Source organism: Halichoerus grypus, chromosome 15 (genome assembly GCF_964656455.1).
Source record: "Halichoerus grypus chromosome 15, mHalGry1.hap1.1, whole genome shotgun sequence".
NCBI lineage: Eukaryota > Metazoa > Chordata > Mammalia > Carnivora > Phocidae > Halichoerus > Halichoerus grypus.
Genome location: NC_135726.1, coordinates 45,637,253 through 45,659,423, shown reverse-complemented (window position 1 = coordinate 45,659,423; position 22,171 = coordinate 45,637,253). Strand labels below are relative to the sequence as shown.

General features: G+C 37.9%; 2 protein-coding genes across 4 annotated transcripts in view; both read right to left on the bottom strand.

The window, feature by feature from the left end:
* LOC118520200 (uncharacterized) overlaps positions 1-17,682 on the bottom strand; it is a 98,643-nt gene extending 80,961 nt beyond the window's left edge. For both annotated transcript variants that reach the window (XM_078063298.1, XM_078063300.1), the window contains exon 1: positions 17,575-17,682. The gene's annotated coding sequence lies outside the window, so the exon portion shown is untranslated. The remainder of the gene's footprint in view (positions 1-17,574) is intronic.
* On the bottom strand, positions 1,548-20,592 carry ZNF260 (zinc finger protein 260). Of its 2 annotated transcripts, none has more exons than XM_078063336.1 (2): positions 20,470-20,592; positions 1,548-7,796 (listed from the first exon to the last, which is right to left on the bottom strand). In XM_078063336.1, the coding sequence occupies exon 2, from the start codon at positions 7,341-7,343 to the stop codon at positions 6,105-6,107; it is 1,239 nt and encodes a 412-aa protein (XP_077919462.1). In that variant the 5' UTR covers positions 7,344-7,796; positions 20,470-20,592; the 3' UTR covers positions 1,548-6,104. The 2 variants fall into 2 exon arrangements, with proteins under 2 accessions (XP_077919462.1, XP_035923967.1); XM_036068074.2 differs by lacking the exon at positions 20,470-20,592 and adding an exon at positions 17,575-17,715.
* Between the last annotated feature and the right edge of the window lie 1,579 nt (positions 20,593-22,171).

Below are 22,171 nucleotides of genomic sequence, written 5' to 3'. Positions count from 1 at the left end.
TCTTGCCTGCATCTTCTTGAGATCAGTGCATCCATACTAACTCTTGCTACCTAGGACATCCTTTTGTTTTTTTGTTTTGTCTTGTTTTTAAAGATTATTTATTTGAGAGAGAGAGGGAGATAGAGCACGAGTGGGGGGCGGGGAGAGGGAGAAGTAGACTCCCCAGGATCATGACCTGAGCTAAAGGCAGACACTTAACCGACTGAGCCACCCAGGTACCCCCAGGACATCCTTTTGAACAGCTAATGGGCATGTATAGTTTGTCTCCAGAAGTCTCTGAAATGGGTCATTAATAGCACATTAGTAAAATTAACCCCAAGGTCTTGTTTTGCCCAAGTGCCAATTCAGTGACAAAGATTCTTTGACCACACTTTAGACTCCTGAACCTTCTAGACCTATCTGTGCACTTATTTATAAAATCAAGATTTAGTAAGAATCCTCAGTCAGTTTAACTAGAACCCTCTACCCTTAATACGTGATCATCCTTGATATCTGATCAAGTTCCTCATCCTCCACCTTCTCCTAGGTGCTGTGTGATCATGCTGGCCTGCCTTCAGCAGGAATCCTCTTTGGTTGGTTTAGCCAGAACACCCTTACCCCTGGTGTTTCCTCTTAGAATTTTTCCATCCACTGACCCTCACCCTGCTCCCTGACTATACATTTCCACTTCCCTAATCTTAACAATCAGACTTTGGATTTGTAGTCCACCTTGTAGGTTTTTTTTTTTTTTTAAAGATTTTATTTATTTATTCATGAGAGACAGAAGCAGAGGGAGAAGCAGGCTCCCCGCGGAGCAGAGAGGCCGATGCAGGACTCGATCTCAGGACCCTGGGATCATGACCTGAGCCAAAGGCAGACGCTTAACTGACTGAGCCACCCAGGGGTCCCCACCTTGTAGGTTTTATGAGCAGTTCCTGCTCCTTTTCCCACCTGCACTGAGTAATGTGAAACAGATGATGCTTGCATCATTCCTTCATGTATCCTCAAGACAGGTTAGAACGGATGTATACAATAATTTGCAAACATGGTCCATTCTGCTTCCTCCAGTTTGAGGGGGGAAACTGGGTTGCCACCTGCTCAAGACCATATCAATACCACACCTGGGAGAGTTGGGGCAAGAATAAAAATGACAAAAGATTACTAACATTTGAAGATGGCGTTTGACTTGTTTGGGCATTTGCTTGTTTCTATAAACAGCTGTTTTCCAGAGATACTACAAAGTTGGTTCAGGAAGTTTTTGGTTTTTTTCCAGTTTCTGTAGGGGAATGATAGCTTGGGGATTCCTAGTTCAACATTTTCAAGATGTCACCCCAGGAACTGTATTTTTCACTTTTCCTGTTCCAACAATTTTTATTTTTAAATGAATAAGGTGGGGGAAGTTTTATAAATTGCTAAAAATTACAGACCTTATTAATAATGTAGTTGGGATTTTACTCTCCTAATGAAAAGTGCTATTGTCTTACCACATATTAGGAGCACAGGAGAATTAAGCAGAAAAGGGATTGTCTTAGCTCAAGCATTATAACAAAATACCACAGACTGCGTGGTTTAAATAACAGACATTTATTTCTTACAGTTCTAGAGGCTGGGAAATTCCAACATCAAAGTGCTGGCAAATCCTGGTGAAGGTCCAATTCTTGGTGTAGACAGCTGCTTTCTCACTGTGCTACACTCACATGACCTTTCCTCAGTGTATACACATGGAAAGAAATCTCTTCTTACAGTCTCTCTCTTCCACTTCTATATATGGGTACTCTTCCCATCATGTGTCCCACCCTCATGACCTAATCTAAACCTAATTACTTCCTTATAGCCCCATCTCCAAATACCATCACACTAGGGATCAGGGCTTCAAAGTATGAATTCTGAGTGGGCTACAAACGTTTAGTTCATAATAGGGATTCTCCTCATTCACCGAACTGACAAACTTTTCAAAATATAATATTAAGCAGGGATGGCATTCAAATTACTTTGTTTAGGACCCTCATGCTGAAAGACATGATTATAGTTTGAACAAATGCAAAGGCACACTATGATTTGGGTCAGAAAGACTTAAAATAAAAAATGTCATTTCTCCCAAAATAAATATATAAATTTAATGCAGTTCCAACTAGAATATCAAAGGGTTTTTGTATTTTGAGAACACAGTCTTCATTTATATAGGAAGAAAATTAACTTAGAATAGCCAATAAAACTATGAAAAACAGCAAGGAGGAGCTGGTCTATTATGCAGTATCAAAATACAATAAGGCTAATGTTAAATCAATTTATCAATTAATATGGTATTAGTATAGAAGTAGAAAAATAGATTAGTGAAACAAGAGAATACAGAAAATAGGTCTTGGTATAAATGAAAGTACAAGGCAGTTTCAGTTGAATGAGGAAAAAATCATGTGGTTAAAGGATTACATATCTGAGTTTCAGTTGAATAGGAAAGGATGGTATTGGTATTCTTAATTCTGAATAGGCCTCTCCCACTGACCCTTGTCTGGAAAGATGACCTTAGATTTGATTTTCTGCCAGTTTCCTTGATGAAAATACTACTGTAGATTCCTCATGTGTATCCTGTACCTGGATGGGGTTGGGGGCGCTGTGACTTGGCATGTAGACATCGATAGCCTATGTGACTAAGGCATCATAAGTCTTGGGAAACCAAGGCAGCAGCTTCCCTGTGCTTAAGTGGGTATCAGTGTTACAACTGGGTGTGCTGCATGGGGGCACACCATGCAGTTGCAGTAGTGGGTTATCATAAGACGTCCTGGATGAGAATGTTAATGTTTCCCAGTGCTTAGGTGAACCACACCCATTCTGACCTCTCCCCTGAGCAGGGCAGAGGCCCTGGAAGCCGTGCTTGCTTGGGCAGTTGTAGTATTGTGAAGGCGATTTTGTTTTCGTTTGTTTGTTTTGTTTTTTTGTAGTTTGGTTTTTGTGTGTGTCAGGGAAGGCTAATAATAAACTTTGTTAAAGCCTGTTCTGTTTTTTTTGATTGCTCGTTCAAATCTGTGATTGCTGCTGGGGGACACCACAAGTTGGTGTCAGAACTGTGTGACTGGCTGCTGAATAGATGGGTTATTTTAACAAATTGTGCTTGTATAACTGGAAACCCATCTGGAAGAAAATAACAAGGAATCCTCATTTCATATGACATTAAAAATTAAGTTCTAAATGGACTAATATTTACATATTGAAAAATGCAAACATTAACTTGCAAGAAAACCTAAGAAATCTACAATCTAGAGATTAAAATATCTTCTTAATCCATAAGCTTAGAAAAAATTAATACATATCTAGTTACACAGAAATTTAGGGTATTTTTATGGAAAAATCATTTTTATGACAAAAATTAGACAAAGTCCTAATGTCTAATACATAAAGAGGACTTCAAAATGAGCTAACAATATGAAAATTTACAGAGAAGCTAGGAGCAAGTGGTTACACTCATCAGACAAATATGAATTTAAGTAGTATGTTACCATCTGTTGCAGGGTTAGAGGAAAGTTGTGTTTTTGAAAATGACTAATAACACCTCTTAAAATAAAATAATCGCATACGTCCTTTGATCTAACACTCTCTTGCCTGTAACCTATCCCCTAGAAATAAAAACATCTGAAATTTAAGGTCTGATTTTAAGAGTGTTTACTGTAGTATTGTTTGTGGTGGCAAATAACTAGCAAAAAGTCGAATCAATAGGGGGATGTCAGTAAATTTGACACTATTTATAGTGAAATGTCAAAATATCTGTGATAGTACTCAGATATTACTCATCTTACTCTATGTGATATCCTATTTATTGTTGTTGCACCTTGGCACTAACCAACTACAGGCACCAAAAGGTAATCCTCCTAGTTTGGTCTGAATTGAGAGTTCTTAGTTCAAAGCTGCACAAGCTCAAAGGCAAGCAAAACACTTAAGAAATGTGAGGGGAATGCTTAATGAGGAATGGAAGAAAATAGAGGATAATTTAGATTCATGTAGATACACATGTTATTTGGGTATATTACCCCAGGAAATCAATCCCTGACATTTATAATGTTATCTCAAGACTAACCTTCAAAACCATTAACAAGCAGTATAGTAGTATGGTTCTATTAGCATTTCATTATTTTGAATTTACAAGAAATTGATATATTTGAAATATGCCTAAGGTTTAAATGTTGGATACCCATTTTTATCACTATTCAAAAAGAGCACTAACAACTTTTTATATGTCAAGTTGTTGTGGAAAGGGACCGAGTAAACAAAAATCCTCAAAAAGATTTGCTTCAAATAAAAGAATATTGTTTAGGTCTCAGATCTCCTTTTTAGCACCATTTTCCCCAAAGAAACAAACAGGGGGTATTGGTTGAGTATATTTGGCAGAATAGAGAAAAAAATGAGGTTAAAATTGAAGGTGAAATGCAAGAGTTGACATTTTACTCAGTGGCATATTTAAAAATTAAGGGTAACTTGGTTTCCTCATTTTAAAATACCAAATCCTTAATGCCAATACTGGCTATGTGGACTTTTAAAGTTTCTGATAAATGTTTCAGTAAAAACCAATTCTTAATATCAAGTCTGTGCATGTATTATTAAATGGTATGGTATGATCCTTAAATGTATGTAATACCAACCTGTTGCACAATCAAATGCTATAACTTCTAAGTAGAGATCACACAGATTAGTGATGTCACATGCAAGAGTAAATTTAAATTAAGCTACCATCCCAATTTTAAAAAATGACTTATAGTAAAGATATGATTTTAGAAATATTTCCTATAAAATATTAGTTATCTGGGATTGTGAGTCTGTTATTACATGTACTCCATGTACAGCTTTCCTACTCCTATCTTTATTTTTTTTAATTTTCAGAAATAGCACAAACAATAGAACACATATATTACCACAACCCAGAGGTAACTAACATTTTGTTATATTTACTTGGAATCTTTATTTCTTTTTAATGATAGGTGTTTAGATACAAAACTGAAGTATCCTTTAACTACCATGCTTGGTCCCATTTCTTTTCCACTACCATTCTTTCTAGAGGCAACCACCTTTGGGAATTGAGTGTGTATCTTTCCAATCCATTCTTCAGTTTTACATAAAAATGTTTATCCATAATCAATGCTTAATACTAGTGTTTGTTAGTGTTGATTTAATATTCACAGTTACGATTATATTTATCCCTTCATTGTTTTTACTCTACATGACTTTTCGGGTCTTTCTCTTATATATAACCTGTTATATTTAACTACTAGAGAATATTCTACTGTGTGCCTATATCACATTTTATTATCCATTTCACAAACAACAGCCATTGCTAATGTAATTCATGCTTCAATGAACATAAAGATACATGACTCCCTAGGTACATGTATCAGTTTCTTGGGAATATGCATGTATACTCAAGAGTGAGTATCCTGGAATCTATTTTAGAAATTCTCTCCTACCCCAAGGTTTTAAAAACACTCTCCTATAAAATTCTTATATTACTAAATTTTGCTTTTTGCATTCTAGTCTTCAATACTTTTGGATTTCATAATAAATACTTTAATGTATTACTACAGCAGAGATCTAATATTTTTCCACATGAAGAGTCAGTTACCCTGAGACCATTTTTTGAATCATCCATGATTTAATTTCTCTACCAACCTGTGATACCACCTCTATCAATTAACAATTCCCCATAAAGGCATGCATGTTTCTGAATACAATATTCTGTCCCAATCTCCGATTTCTACAAATGAATCAAGAACAAATAATTTTGATTACATATATAGCAAAACATTTTTTAAATGACAGTTTTGTCTCTTAATGTCAAATCTTTATACCTCTTAATGCATCAGGTAGGCCTTCCAGAACCATGCTGATTAGTGTTCATGACTGTATCCTTACGTCAATGAGATTGCTCCTAAAAGTATATCATTAACAATGTTTGTTGTGGGAGTTCTGGGAGTATAGGTTTTCATGATACTATAATACTTATTAAAATTGTTAGTATTTAAGTTTTGAGTTGTTGAAGTATTTTCCACATTCATGTCACTATTATAAAATGAATTTTCAGTATACCATTAAAGTGTGAGTTCTGATGAAAGTTTTCCTAAATTCAAGGCATTCATAGAGCTTTAGTGAGTATGAATTCTCTGGTGTCTAATATGATGTGACTTCTGGCTAAAAGCTTTCCCACATTCACTACACTGATAAGGTTTTTCTCCAGTATGGATTCTCATGTGTAGAGCAAGAGTTGAGAACTGAGAGAAGGCTTTCCCACATTCATTACAACCATAGGGCTTCTCACCTGTATGGCTTCTCATATGAACAGTAAGAGATGAGCTTTGACAGAAGGCCTTCCCACATATTTTACATTCATAAGGTTTATCACCTGTATGAATTCTCACATGTACAATGAGTGATGTGATTCGAGAGAAGGCTTTTCCACATTTATTACATTCATAGGGTTTCTCTCCTGTATGAATATTGTGATGTTTAATGAGGTATTGCTTCTGCCTAAAGATTGTTCCACATTCATTACATTTATAGGGTTTTTCTCCAATATGAATTTTCTCATGCTCAGTGAGATTTGATTTGCCACTGAAGGCTTTCCCACATTCTTTACATATATAGGGTTTCTCTCCTGTATGACTTCTCTGGTGTCTAATGAGGCTTGACTTCTGAATGAAAGCTTTCCCACATCCTTTGCATTCATAAGGTTTCTCTCCAGTATGTATTCTTTGATGGATAATGAGGTTTTCCTTCTGGCTAAAGGCTTTTCCACATTCATTACATTTAAAGGGTTTCTTTCCACTGTGGATATTCTGATGTTTAATGAGGTATTGCTTCTGGCTGAAGGCTCTTCCACATTGATTACATTCAAATGGTTTCTCTCCCGTATGAATTTTCTCATGCTCAGTGAGATATGATTTGCCATTGAAGGCCTTTCCACATTCCTTACATGCATAGGGTTTGTTTCCAGTATTATTTCTCTGGTGTTTAATGAGGCCTGGCATCTGAATAGAAGCTTTCCCACATTCATAAAGTTTCTCTCCAGTATGATGTTTCTGATGAGAAAGGAAGTTTCTTTTCTGGCTGAAGGCTTTTCCACATTTATTACATTTATATGGTTTCTTTCCTGTATGACTTCTCAAATGTAGAGTAAGGGATGAGACTCGAGAGAATACTTTACCACACTCAGTACATTCATGTGATTTTTCTCCAGTATGCATTTTCTTATGCTCTATGAGGTTTTGCTTCAGGCTAAAGGTTTTTCCACATTCATTGCATTCATGAGGTTTCTCTCTACTATGAATCTGGTCATGCTGAAGGAGATCTGCTTCAGGCTGAAGGCTTTCCAACATTCTTACCATGCACAGATATTTTTTCCAACAAGAATTTCTCAGTATCTCTTGACACGTGACATAGATAAACGCTTTTCCACATTCATGAAATTCATATGGTTTCTCTTCAATATTAATCCTCAGGTATCTAATGAAGTTGAATTTATGATGAAAGACTTTACATTGCTTATACTGAGATTAGACAATTACAGATTGGGATGAAATATAGGACATCATTGTATTCTTAATGCTTCTTTCTTAGCTTCTCTTATATTTAAGTATAAATTATGTTCTAAATTCCCTTAAACTAAGTCCCATACATAGAAATATAGTCTTAATCAATGTCTGTGTTCAGAGGAAATACTTTTCTGTTACCCAGGTTTTCTGAGTTTTTTCTTAGCTGTATTTTCATGGAGAAGGAGACTTAACTCACATGTCTTCCATGTTGTGTCTTTATCTATTTATAAATTTCCCAGGCCTTTTCTAAAAGGGAATTAAAAAAAAAAAATCATTGAAAAGAGCTAATAACATGCCATACCTGGCATGTAGTAAAAATCCAATAAAGTAGCTGTCATCACCATCAACATCACTATACTTGTGATTTTTCCCAGTATTATTAATAAAATATCAGAAATATGGTATTGTAAAATAGACTCTTTATTTCAAACCTAGTCTACCAGTATAAAAGAAAGCTTAAATACAAATAACATTCACAGGTACATGTAGCTTAAACTGCTTTTATTATTACTTTTTTTATGTTTTATTTATTTTTTTTAATAGCATGGGGCCCAATGTGGGGCTTGAACTCACAACCCTGGGATCAAGACCTGAGCTGAGATCAAGAGTTGGACACTTAATTGACTGAGGCACTCAGGTACCCCTTAAACTGCTTTTAAATGTAACTTTGTACACTTTATAAATAAGTAAAATAAAACATAAAGAACAGGTGACAAACAGGATGAAAGGACAAAAACATAAAACTGGGAGAGCCTAGGATGAAGGGGGAAAAAAAAATAAAATGAACTGAAGAATTATTAAAAAGGATGTGTGGTTAAGTAAGATTCTATATCTTTCTGAAACTCCATTAAAATGACAGTAAGAGGATGAAGGGCATATACTCATAAACATTAAGAGGTTGAGGAGACACCAGTGGATGAAAAATTTTAGGAAATTCTGAAAGGAAAGCAAATAAAGAACTATAAATTAACAGCAGAATTGAATGACTTAAATAAAAAGCCAGCAGAAGAGGATGCCACCTAGAAGCAAGGTAATTTGTGACACAGCTGTCAACACAAAGGCTCTATAACTGGAGAGACTGGGTGAGTGGAAGGTGAGATTTATAAAAATGATTATAAAAGCAGCAGCTGATGGTATAACTGGGAGGCTCCAAATTTAGTGATGATAGGCAAAGAAGATTAGAGTAACATATTAAAAAGAAGGTAATAAGTAAAAGTTCATATGCAGATTAGGGTCCCAACCCCTTTCTACTGCTGCTTGTTAGAAATGCTGGTGGTTGCTGGTGTCAGACAATGGAAGGGTTCTTTTCTGAAAAAATGAGAAGACCATGAGAGCATTTATAGATATTAACATATAGAGTCATATAAAAGAAACATCTAGATATCTGACTGAATGGTGCACAGTGAAGCCCATTATTTTACAAGCCCCAACCATGCACATAGATTACAGTAATAATTCAGGTACCTCAATGTTAAATATTAATATAACACTAAAGATCAAAAAATTTGATGAAAGCCCTGAGGTGAAAGACAGATCAAAACAAATAGGAAAAAACAAAGACAGGAACGAAAGAACACACACATACAATACTATAATTAGTATTACAGAAAGCTAAGAGGTTGTATAGCACTGAAATATTAACAGGGTTCTATAAAGAAGTGCTTTTTAGAAATAAACAATATAATGTTGACCTCAAAAATTCAATAGTTTGGGGGGAAAAATTCCAGGAAATCTCCCAGAATCAAAAAAAAGAAGAATGGAAAGAAGGAAGGGAGAAAGAAATAATGATTGGAAAATTCCTGGGTTTGTGGAGGTTCAACATTTCCTAAAGGAGTTCCAGAGAAAATACAAAGCAAAATGAATGCAGGAAATTTTCTGGATCCCTGCATGTTACCAATCAGATTACATATATAAATGATGTATTTTAAAAGATTTTATTTGTTAGAGAGAGCAGGGGGAGAAGAGAATCTTAAGAAGACTCTACGCTGAGTGCAGAGCCCTATAGGGAGCTTGATCTCAGAACCCTGAGATGAGATCCCCACCTAAGCTGAAACCCAAGAGTTGGACACTTAACCAACTGCACCACACAGGTGCCCATAAAAGATTTTATTTTTACGTAATCTCTACACCCAGTGTGGGGCTTGAACTTACAACCCCGAGATCGAGAGTCGCATGCTCTACCAACTAAGCCAGCCAGGTGCTCCCAAGCTTATACTGTTTTAAAATGGTTAAATCAAAAGTAGGTAAAATAGCTGTATAAAATGTGGGAATAAACATCAGTAGACTCAGTTAAATGAGTTGAAAGTAGTTGCCTATGTGCAGTAGGAACTGTGGGTGAGGAAGGATGGAGCAAGCATAACTATAATCCTATTTCACTTTTTTTTTAAAAAGTATTTTATTTTTTTAAGTAATATCTACACCCCATGTGGGACTTGAATTCATAACCCTGAGGTCAAGAGTCGCACACTCCTCTCACTGAGCCAGCCAGGCGCCCCCTATTTCACTTTTAAAAGCCCCTATTTGTTATACCTACAGAGATGTCCTTGACTTGAGCCTTTCAACTTGAACTGATCTATAATTGTATAGTAACTAGACTGCTCTTTTTATCTGGTTGCAACTGAGTTTCACATGGCTAAACAGCAAAGTACACAGATTTAATGAAAAAAGGAAAATAGGCCAGAAAACAGCCATTTTTGCTTTGAAATCTGATTTACTGCAGTGTTCTGATTACTGATACTATCATTTTTAGATACAGAAACTGTCATTGCCATCAATTTCAGTTTTCATTCGTTTTCCTTTCATTATGCCTGAAATAAGTGGCACCAAAGCTCTTCTTTTGTGAAGAGCTCTTTTCTGGTACCCCCTCTGAATTCTTTCTTTTATAATTGCTTCCTGTCCACTAACTGGAAATCTTCAATGTGATCCTGATCTGTCTTGTCCCTCTCAAAATTTTATCCTCATTCTTTCTTTCTTTTTTAAAGATCTTATTTTTAAGTAATCTCTGCACCCAACATGGGGCTCAAACTTAAAAACCTCAGATGAAAGTCCCATGCTCAGACTGAGCCAGCCAGGTGCCCCTCCTGATTTTCTTATAAATCATTGCAAGAATTGACTCTAGTAATATGCTGTCACTCATATCAGTGCTATAATTTACATAATTAGAAAACAAAAGCCCTCAACCTTTACTGTATGCCATATGCAAAAACTTACTCAAACTGAATCAAAGACCTCAACATAAGTGTTAAAAACTATTAATATAAAAAGAAAAAATGGTAGACTTCATCAAAATTAAAAACTAATGCCCTTCAAAAACACACTTAACAAAAAGAAAAGCCAGACTGGCAGAAACTGATAAAGGGCTCATATCCAAAATACATAGAACTCCTAAAACTCAAAAAGATAATCTAGTTTTTTAAATGGGTAAGAGACTAGGGCGCCTGGGTGGCTCAGTCGTTAAGCGTCTGCCTTCGGCTCAGGTCATGATCCCAGGGTCCTGGGATCGAGTCCCACATCGGGCTCCCTGCTCAGCGGGAAGCCTGCTTCTCCCTCTCCCACTCCCCCTGCTTGTGTTCCTGCTCTCGCTATCTCTCTCTCTGTCAAATAAATAAATAAAATCTTTAAAAAAAAAAAAATAAAAAAATAAATGGGTAAGAGACTAGAATAGACATTTCACAAAATCAGATATATGAATGGCCAATAAGTACATTAGACGTTCATCTTAACTAGTGATCAGAAATGCATATTAAAATCCCAGTGAGGGGCGCCTGGGTGGCTCAGTTGGTTAAGCATCTGCCTTTGGCTCAGGTCATGACCTCAGGGTCCTGGGATCAAGTCCCACGTTGGGCTCCCTGCTCAGCGGGGAGTCTGCTTCTCCCTCTGCCCCTCCGTCCTGTTCATTCTCTCTCTCTTAAATAAATAAAATCTTAAAAAACAAAAAACACCCAGTGAGATAGATTACACATCCACTAAAATGGCTAAGGGTAAAACAACTGCCAATCCAAGTGTGAGAATGTGAAGCAACTATAACTCTCAATGATGGTAGTAGGTGGGGATAAAAATGGTTCAATTACTTTGGAATACAATCTGAGAGTATTTTATAAAGTTAAATATACACTTAATATTCTATGCAGCAGCCCTACTCCTAGTCATTTATTTAAGAAAAATGAATATGTATGTTCACACAAAGACTTAGTATATGAATGTTCATAATAGCATTATTCATAATGGCCCAAAATGGAAGTAATCTAAATGTCTATCAACTGGTGAATAGACAAATTATGTCCACACTTATAATAACAGTCAGCAATAAAAAGGAATGAAATATTAATCTACACAACATGAATTAATTTCAAAAATGTAAAACTAAGTCAAAGAAATTAAATGCTAAAGATTATGCACTACATGACCACATTTATATGAAATTCTAGAAACAGCAAGCTATAGTACATAAAGTCAATTAGTGATCACCAGGGATGGGAGAGGGGCGTGGTTCAACTGCAAAGGGGCACAAAGAACTGTTGATGAATCTGTTCTGTATGTTTGTTTTGGTGTTCATTTTATGCCTATATACAATTACCAAATTTATCAAATAATATACTTAAAGGGGGAGTGACTTTTATTTTCTGTAAATTATTCCTCAATAAAGCTGAAAATGTAAATCCACACTTGAAGCTCTACAATAATCACTAATTATTTAATAATCATTTTGCATGTGTTCAAGACTGCAGATCCAAAGGGTAAAATACTGGCCTTTCAATGAGCTCCAATGTAGGTCTTAAACATGAAAGTGAAAAATAAAAATATAAGAGAGTATATACTTAGGATCCATGTTGCTCTGAAAGACATAATGTGGTATGGGAGTAGAAAGATTAGAGAAACTGAGCTAAAAGTGATAATGAAGATACATTTTAATAAAAATGAAGCTCAAGGGTAAACAATGGACTTTGATAGATGGATTACTGCACAATCAAAGGCAAAGACACAAATAATTTCATATATATGAAGGGGGAGGTAAGAAGGATGCAGCTGATCCTATTTAAAACTGGAATAATAATCGCAATCACCAACTGTGTGGTAAAGAGAGGAGGGAGACTGCAAACATACTAATGTATAAAATACACATCACTACTTAGTGGGGACTAAAGAAATGAAGGATGAAGACTAAGAAAGTTATGAATATAAAGGCAACCAAGAGAATACTATAAAATAATATAATAAGCTTTCCAAATTTTTAGAAGGAAAGACATATATACCCAAGACAAGGAAATCAAAGATCCTACAGTAAAGGATAAAAAAAATGAGGTCAAATTTAAAACAATGCATAATATTAAATATGAGAACCAATACTAACCATATTGTTCCTCTCAATAAATAAAACTAAAATAAAAAGAACTATTAAAAGAAAAAGACTAAAACAGACTCATACAGAAAATTCTCAGGCTCCAACACATAACTCCTGAATCAGAAAATCTGCCAGTAAGGCCCAGTAATCTGTATTTAAAAAGCCCTCCAGATGATTTTGACACATGGTAAGGTTTAACTGATATAACAAAGGCACCTAAACTCTATACATACAAGATACACATCTAAAACAATATCAGAAATGCTGAAAATAAAGAATAAAGATAAAAGAAGATAATCATGAATACATAAACCACAGAAATCCAAGACACAAAAACACATTAGTAACTGAGAAGACTACCTTTCCTTAAGCATCAAATCCATAAAATAGAATACACTAAAAATAGGAACATTAAATAAAAACATATACTAATTTATAACACAGAGCTAATCAGTTGTGTTTTTTTAAAGATTTTTTATTTATTTATTTGACAGAGAGACAGCGAGAGAGGGAACCCAAGCAGGGGCAGTGGGAGAGGGAGAAGCAGGCTTCCCGCTGAGCAGGAAGCCCGATGCGGGGCTCGATCCCAGGACTCTGGGATCATGACCTGAGCAGAAGGCAGACGCTTAATGACTGAGCCACCCAGGCGCCCCAAGAGCTAATCAGTTGTTTTTTTTTTATTTGACAGAGAGAGAGACAGCTAGAGAGGGAACACAAGCAGGGGGAGTGGGAACACAAGGAGAGGGAGAAGCAGGCTCCTGGCCGAGCAGGGAGCCCGATGTGGGGCTCGATCCCAGGACCCTGGGATCATGACCTGAGCCGAAGGTAGACGCTTAACGACTGAGCCACCCAGGCACCCCAAGAGCTGATCAGTTTTAAAACCACCTTTTTAAAGGCTCACAGAACATTCTTAAAATCAGCCCATATAATGCCTATAAAACTTCAAATATTCCACAATGTGGAAAAGGACAGACAAAATACTTGAGTAAAAACAATTACAATAGAAAAACAAATTTTCACTTGTAAATTTCAAAATGTACTGGCTTCAACAAACACTTTGGTCAAAGAGAAAATTAAAATAAATTGCAGAATAGTCAGAAAAATTCAGAAAAAAACATATATCAGAGCCCATAGAATACATTTCAAAAAATGCCTGTATAAGTTTTAACATAAATGTTTACATTATTTTAAAAAGAAATAACAAAGTAAGCAAACTAAGGAATTACAATAAGGAAAAGTAAATATAAGAAAAACAGAAAAATTGGGTGGCTCAGTCAGTTGTCTGACTCTTGATTTCAGCTCAGGTCATGATCTCAGGGTCATGAGACTGAGCCCTGCATTGGGCTCTGCACTGAGCAAGGAGCCTGCTTGGGATTCTCTCTCCTTCTCCCTCTGCCCCTCCCACCACATGCTCTCTCACTCTCTCTCTCTAAAAAATAAATAATAAAAGAAAAACAGAAAAATTAGTAAAGATAAATTAATTATTACAAACAGAAAAACAATAATAAATTCATAAGTTGATTCTTAGGTAAAAACTAAAGAGGAATAAAAGCAAAATTACAAAACTAAAAATTATTTGGAAATAACCATAGATAGAAAAGGACTGTAGATTATTTGCTCAATCCCATGCAAATAAATTTGAAAACCAAATATAACCTATGAAAACTGAGACCAGAAAAGACAGAAATCCTAAACAGAAAAGTAAACATAGAAAAAAAAGAGACAATTGTTAAAGTATTTTATCACCCCAAAGCCCAAGGCATAGATGGCTCAACCTGTGGATTTTACTAAAGTTTTACAAATTACAGTAATAGCATTTATTTTAAAATTTCCAATTCATTATATTTGCAAAAGAATGATGCAGAATATATCAAGACTCAACCCACTATAGTCCTAGTAAAAGAAAACACAGGGGCACCTGGGTGGCTTAGTCGGTTGAGCGTCTGACTCTTAGTTTCAGCTCAGGTCATGATCTCAGGGTCCTGGGATTGAGCCCTGCATGGGGCTCCGTGCTCAAGTGCAGTCTGCTTCTTCCTCTCCCTTCCCTTCTTTTCCTCCCCTCACTCATGCGCTCTCTCTCTCGCATAAATAAAATCTTAAAAAAAATAAAAAGGAAAAGAAAACACAGAAATGACATCTCGGTAATTAAAACTCCTTGTATTTTTATAGGGATGACATCAACATACTTCATACGTATTTATCAGAATTGAATTTTTCATACTGTAAATTTTTTTAAAGACTTATTTTAGAGAGCAAGACAGAGAGCTGGGGGGGAAAAGGGGAAAGGGAGAGAGAGAATCTCAAGCAGACTCTTCACTGAGTGTGGAGCCCGATGCAGGGCTCAAACTCACCACCACGAGATCAAGACCTGAGCCAACGTCAAGAGTCGGACACTTAACTGACTGAGCCACCCAGGTGGCCCTCATACTGTAAAATTCTGAACTGAACTAGGCAACGTCATCTGAAAATCAGGCAAAGTGGTTCTTTCAATAGCATTTAACTTGTGGTTTAAAAAATATTTTCAAAATAGAAATCGGGATAGTCTAATGCTAAACAAACTACTTTTGTGCTATAATGTCTGACTTGAGTAGTTGTAGCAGAGATCCCATGGTCTACAAAGCCTTATGTATTTACTACCTGGACCTTTACAGAAAAAGTTTATTGACTTCTTGCCCTACCGTGGTGATTTCTCCCTCCTCCACCTGGCTGGAACCAGGAATGCACTGCTGATACAGTTTCAACCACAACTGAATGATAAAAGAGACAACCTGGAAGAAATCTGGATCCTTAAAGGACCACAAAAACCAAAGCAACCATGCAACTCTTCACTACTCACCACGTTAACTATTATATGACCAGGAAATCAATTCTTATATTCCTTAAAGCAGTACATTTTGGGTTTATTATAGTCACTTAGCTTTACCATGACTGATACACTTTTTAGTCCTGTCTCATGCTTTATAACATCATGTATCTGCAGATGCCTGCTCAACTCAGGCATCTGTAGCATGAAAGTAGCCACAGATAATAAGAAAATGAATGGACAAGACGCACTGTAGGTGGCCATGTTTCAGTAAAACTTCACAAAAACACGTACTAGGCTGTAGTTTGCCAACCCCTACTCTAACAGGTCACCATTTCCACAGAATACAGTTAAGAGTTTGCTTGACATTTGTGCATTATGATACAATATTTTTGAAAATATTTAATCACTAGCCTGGACCTCTTTCCCCAACTGATTCACATATCCACTTGCTACTCAAAATCTGCACTTGGATATCTAATAATTTACCCTGCCCCAGACAAAACTCTAGTTCTCCCAAATGAACCTCCCCCAAATTCTTCTCATCTTGTTAAATAGCAACCTCATTTTCCCAGTTGCTCAAGCTTTGAACAACTGTCTGCTAGATCACACCCTATTACATCTCCATGTCCTGTTGGCTTTATCTTCAAAATATGGTCAGCATCTGGCCATTTCTCATAATCCTCACTCACGAGGACAACCAAAGTGTAAGCCACATCATGTCTTGACTGGATTATTTAATAGGCTCCTCACTCTTCCTCCTACCTTTGCCTTTGCCTCTTTATAACTCCTCTCAACACAGCAACAGCTCTGTTTATTCTTGTCACAGTTAAATCATGTCATTGTTCTGCTTGAAAGCCTCCTTGTATACTCACAAAAATATTTAGAAGAATACACAGTTAATAGTGGCTGCTTCTGGGGAACAGAAATGGAGAAGTGAGGGCCAGGACTGAGAAGACATACCCATTATTTTACTTTTCTATTAAGTATATGTATTGGATTTTAAAGAGAATAGTATTATTTCTTTTTAAAAGTAACAGAGAGGTGAACTCGTAGGAAGTCAGGACAAATCTCCAAGCATGCTATATTGTTAAAAAGCAGGAGGGGGAGAAATGTTGTGCTATGATAGTTGGAGGTAGGAAGAGAATAAGAAATAAGGATAAGGGGGTAAATAAAATTCAACTCTGAGATATATAACAATGGAAGTGGGGAGAAATGATAGAAAGTTAAATTTTATTTAAAAAAAATTTTTTTTGAGAGAGGGAGAGTGCAAGCAGGGGATGGGAGAGGGGGAGGGAGAGAGATAATCCCTCCCAAGCAGGCTCCATGCCTAGCGTGGAGTCCGATGCTGGCCCTATCCCATGACCCTGAGATCATGACCTGAGCCGAAATCAAGAGTCGGATGATTAATCGCCTGAGCCACCCAGGCATCCCCAGAAAGTTCAATTTTAAAGAAAAGAATCTATATGCTAAGATTTGAAAGACTAGAGATCTTGTAATCCTTGGCAAGATGAATGAATGCTTAAGGGAAGGAGTCTAGACATTTAGGGGGAAATAAAAAATGGAGAATGTTAGTGAAAGGGAGAACACAACATGTAGGTCATAAAATTTATCAAATTGAGACTACAAATGAAGAGGGTGGCATCCAGAGAGAGGTTAGAGGGGCAACCAGTCCCCCAGAATCTGAGAAAAAAAAGCACTGATCAAGCAAGATTATCTGGGAATGTTATTTAGGTATCTAAAGAATTTCCAGCAACTGTTACTCCAAAAGACAAGGGCTGATAAGACAACTGCCTCAAAAAATTTTTCAGAGGTTGCAGGTTGAGTAACTGTAATGAGCCTTTATCCCACTGATACCTGCTGGGTTCTTTCTTACTCACCTAGATAGCACCTCCTTTACATTTCTCTCTCAGTCATCCATTGATCTTCTTGTTAAACTGGTGCCTTAAACTTCTAAATAGTGACACAGGACTTGGACGTTACTGTTGAGGGTCAAAGCAGCATCCCATAATTCAGGTTGAGGCCATAGGACTCTTGGGAGGTTTTCAAGGACAAGGCAAGTGCAGTTCCTGTGGATGCACAAGGAACCTGGCCTGTGAAAAAAACAAAGTAATGGTGACCCTTTGGCTTAGAAGCTGGTGCACACGCATACATGTGAGCACATGGATTTATACTTTGCATCCCAAGCCAAACCCATTATGCCATTTAAAGGCTCTACACAGGGGCACCTGGGTAGCTCAGTTGGTTAAGCGTCTGCCTTCAGCTCAGGTCATGATCGGTCCTGGGACTGAGTCCCACATAGGGCTCCCTGCTCTTCAGGGAGCCTGCTTTTCCCTTTCCCTCTGCCCCTCCCCCCTGCTGTGTGTGCACACTCTCTCTCTCAAATAAATAAAATCTTGAAAAAAAAAAAAAGGCTCCACACATTTCAGAAATGGGTAATGTCATTTTCAGGATTTAGGTGATACAGAGAAATTACAAGACTGAGTTGTGAGAGTTCTACAGAATCACAACCTGAACAGGTACATTAGAGCAGGTGTCACTTGTGGCCTTGCGCCTGATTGAACAGTCACAGTTCTGAATGTCATTTTCCCCTATAAAAACACTTTTCTCATAAATCTGAAGTCACCAACCTTAAATGATATGGATAAAATGTAAAAGATGTTATTCATGTATTCGTCATGGTCAGCGTTCCTAAAAATTTTTAGCAGCCTAATATTTTACCTAGGTTATGTTACTCTAGGAGAAATGAAATATTTTAAGTGCCCTATAATTATATGGTCATTCATTGATTCAGCAAACATACATATTTATCATTTATTATGTGTAATTAAGAAATCTGGGCCTCCAATTTGTAATGTGGTGTGACAGACAAGAGTCAAACTTACTGAGAAGCTCTTCCCTTACTCAGATATAAGAGGCTTCAAATCTGGCTGGACAGTGTTATGAACTGACAAAACAGGTAATACAAAGAGGAAATGGATGGAGGCAAACCACAGGAAACAGGAGATAACAGTACTAACATTGTGGGCATAAATTTAAGAGTTTGAAGTTCCTGTGCAACCTCAAAGTGGAGCTGTCCATTATGCATTTGGATATGTGAAATCAGTAGCTCAGGACGTGGCTCAAATAGGAATGGACATTTGTTAGTCACCTGTCAGGTGAAGCCACAGCAATGGAATTTTGTTCTTAGAGATAATATATATATTTATACATATATATATATAAATACATATTTTACATATATATAATCAAAGTGAGAAACTTAGGAACACTAATAGTTAAGGGGTAAACAGAAACATAAGTCACTAATGGAGCTTTTTGGTGGGGGAGGATTATTTCTTGGTTTTGACTAGAATATACAAATGAAAGTAGTATAATGGAAGTCAAGGAAACATTCAAGAATGAGGCAGTGCTAAACATCTAAAAAGTAATGGAGTGAACATAGAAATTAATTTCTCCATCCCAGTTAAAAATGGAAATCTACAAACAGGCAAGCAAAAATGTGATTCTTACTCCTGCCCTAGCTGTTACATCTCCCTCCTCATCAACCTTTTTTATTTTCTGTGTAAACTTCAAAAGTTTCTTTATGCACCTACAAATATACATTCTTATTCCCACTTAACTAAAAAAGTGGTATATTACGTATTACCAAACAGGCACTTAGCTTTCTTCACAAAACAAAATACCTTGTAGACTTTTAAAATCTAAGATATGATATGTATTTCCATTTGTTCAAGTCTTCTTTTGCGTCTTGTTAACTAAAGAATTTAGTGTTATATAGATTTTATACATTTCTTGTTTACCCCAAGGTGTTTTGTCTGACTTGTCGCTGTTGTAAATAAAGTACTGCCTTCATAACTATTACTGATTACTTTTTGTATATACCAAAGCTATTATTTGTGTATATGAATTTTTGTACCGTGGTACCTTTTCATTTTATTGAAAATTATGTTAAGTGTCATAGAATACTGGAAGAAAGTGTTTTAGATAGAAGACAATTTGTTTCACTACATTTACAAACGCCATTTGGTCTGGGGAAAACCTGGTCAAATTACGAGTCACTGCCACGTCGTTTAGAAACAAGGGAGTCTTAAATCAGTTACTTGATATCTCTGCACCAAAGACAGGACAATATCCTTCACAATTCTGTGCTGTCTACACTAGTGGAAACTAGCTCTTAAAGCTCCTCCTTAGTCAAGGGCTTCTCAAAGCTGCTCACCAAAGTTCCTCCAAAGAATTACGAAAAGTCAATACACAAGGGGAGTCTAGTAATCCAATAACAAGTTTTTCGGAAATAAACTCCACAATCAGTCTGCCTTTATATAAAAATCGCTTTAAAAATTACTTATCTCTCGTCTTAGCCATTTTCCTTTCTTTCAGAAAAACGGATACTCCAGAAAGATGCATCTTCATTATCATTATTTTAGAAACGAGAAAAGTGAGGTTGAGGTTACTACCCCATAAAGCTCACCAAGCCATCCATCCTCACAAACTTGGAACCACGCAATTCTCACGCAAGTTGTACCTCTACAACCCTTTCACACCCTCCGTCACCCACCCGCGAACTCGCCCCAGTTTCCTCCTGTACCCCTGCCCCCATCCGCACAGGCTTTGAACACTGCACGTCACAGAAAGCGATTCCTCCCCGTCAGCCTCCCCAGCCCTGTCGCAGGCTCTAAGAATCCTCCCCTACAGCTTCCCTGACCGGATTCTGAGCCCAGAACCCCAGGTCCCACGCCCAGATCTGCGCCTTGCGAGGCCGAAACCACACTCACCCGCAGACAAAGACGACTATGGCGAGCCAGAAAGTCTGCGCCTGCGCACTCCTTGGGCTGGCTAGCACTCCCAGAGGTCTCCTGGGCTCCGCCAAGCCGGGCTCAGTACCGGACAGAATCTGTCGGTATTGGCCGGTCCTCCACTTTTCTGACTGCGGACTACATTTCCCATAAGTTTCAGGGGTTCAAGTCCGCTTTTCGCGCTTTCTTTCCTGCGCCAGAGTTTGTGGGACTGTCTCCCTGGTTGGGGGAGGAGTGTAAGTAGTCCGAGTCTCAGGACTTAGTTTAATAATCTTTCCTGTGTTAACTCTGCCTTTGAGAGAGGGCAGTGGTGTACTTGGGTTATAATAAACTCAGTTCAAGCATGCCGGGCTTACTCCAAGTAGGGGCCAAGGTGTAAGGCTACCTACCCCTGGAGCGCCGACACATTTCGGGGCACAGTTCGTGCCTCAGGGTAGGCCAGGGAGAGGGGCCGGGGGGCATCTCTGGCAGGTCTCAAGCCGGGCGCCATCTTCTCCATCGCTAGCGCGGAGCTCAACTACATTTCCCAGGGGGCATCGCGTCCGCCGCTCCTCCCCACAGCGAGGCGGGCTGCTTTGAGCTGAGCTCTATTTAGACGCGAGTGGTGGTCTCTCAGCAGCGCGCTCCGGCCACTGACACGTTTCAGAGGAGACCGAGGTTGAAAAAAGCCCAGAGCCCGGCGCCGGGACGGAAACTGAATATTAAGTCTGTTCGGGTAGAAGGGGCTGAGGAAGGGCGGTGGTGAAATTTTGTGACTGTCAAGTGACGTGTGTATGTGTGATTGTGAACGTGTGTGATACCGTGTGTGCGGGTGTGGATTAGCTTATAACACTGTGAGTACCCGTGGTATGATTGTTCATGTGTGACCGTGTGTAACACTGGGGGGGGGTACCTGTGACTGTGTCCCTGTAGTGGGTATGCGGTTGTGATTGTGTGACCTGGTATTCCACTTTGTGTGCTAGTATAGGGAGCTTTGTGACTGAGCCGCCGTGGGTATTGTGACTGTGGAGCCCTGTGTGGGAAGGGTAGGGAGGGTGTGACTTTGTGTCTAGTAGTGGGTGTGAGACTGTGCAGCACTGTGTGGATTTGGGGAGATTGTGTTGTTGGCTGTGTCACACACAATCATATATGGGAGCACAAGACAAGACGGCTCTGCCCCTTGACAGTAAAAGCCTTGACTCTTCTCTCTGACCCTGAGATTGCTTTGGAAGCTCTGGTCTCTGATGGCGAGGGTCGTGTGTGGCAGGTGGAGCCAGTTGACTTTCTCATCGGGGCCCAAAGAATGGCCTGTTGTCTCCTTGCCCGTCTCTATACTTCTCCAAGAAAGGTCTCCGTTGGAGGAGGAAATAATTGTTGTGACAGTTAAGAGTAATGTTTAAGGTGACAGTATTTTCTCTTTGTCTCCGAAATGCTTTATTTTTTCAGACTTGATCTTTTTTCTTTCTTGGCGAACGCCTAACAAAGACCCATCAAGTAACCTGGAACCTACTGTTTCTCTTAGAAAATACCTTCCTTGCACTCCCAATTTTTTTTTATTAATATAGAAAATAGTACATTTTATTTATTTGTTTATTTTAAAAGATTTATGTATTTGAGAGAGAGCGCATGCAAAGCCTAAACGGGGGGGGGGGGGCGAGGCAGAGGGAGAGGAAGAGAATCTCAAGCCCACTCTCCACTTTGC

What these genes read in the sequence shown, in the direction of transcription:
- ZNF260 (XM_078063336.1), bottom strand. Translation starts at nt 7,343, where the DNA reads ATGGTAAGAATGTTGGAAAGCCTTCAGCCTGAAGCAGATCTCCTTCAG.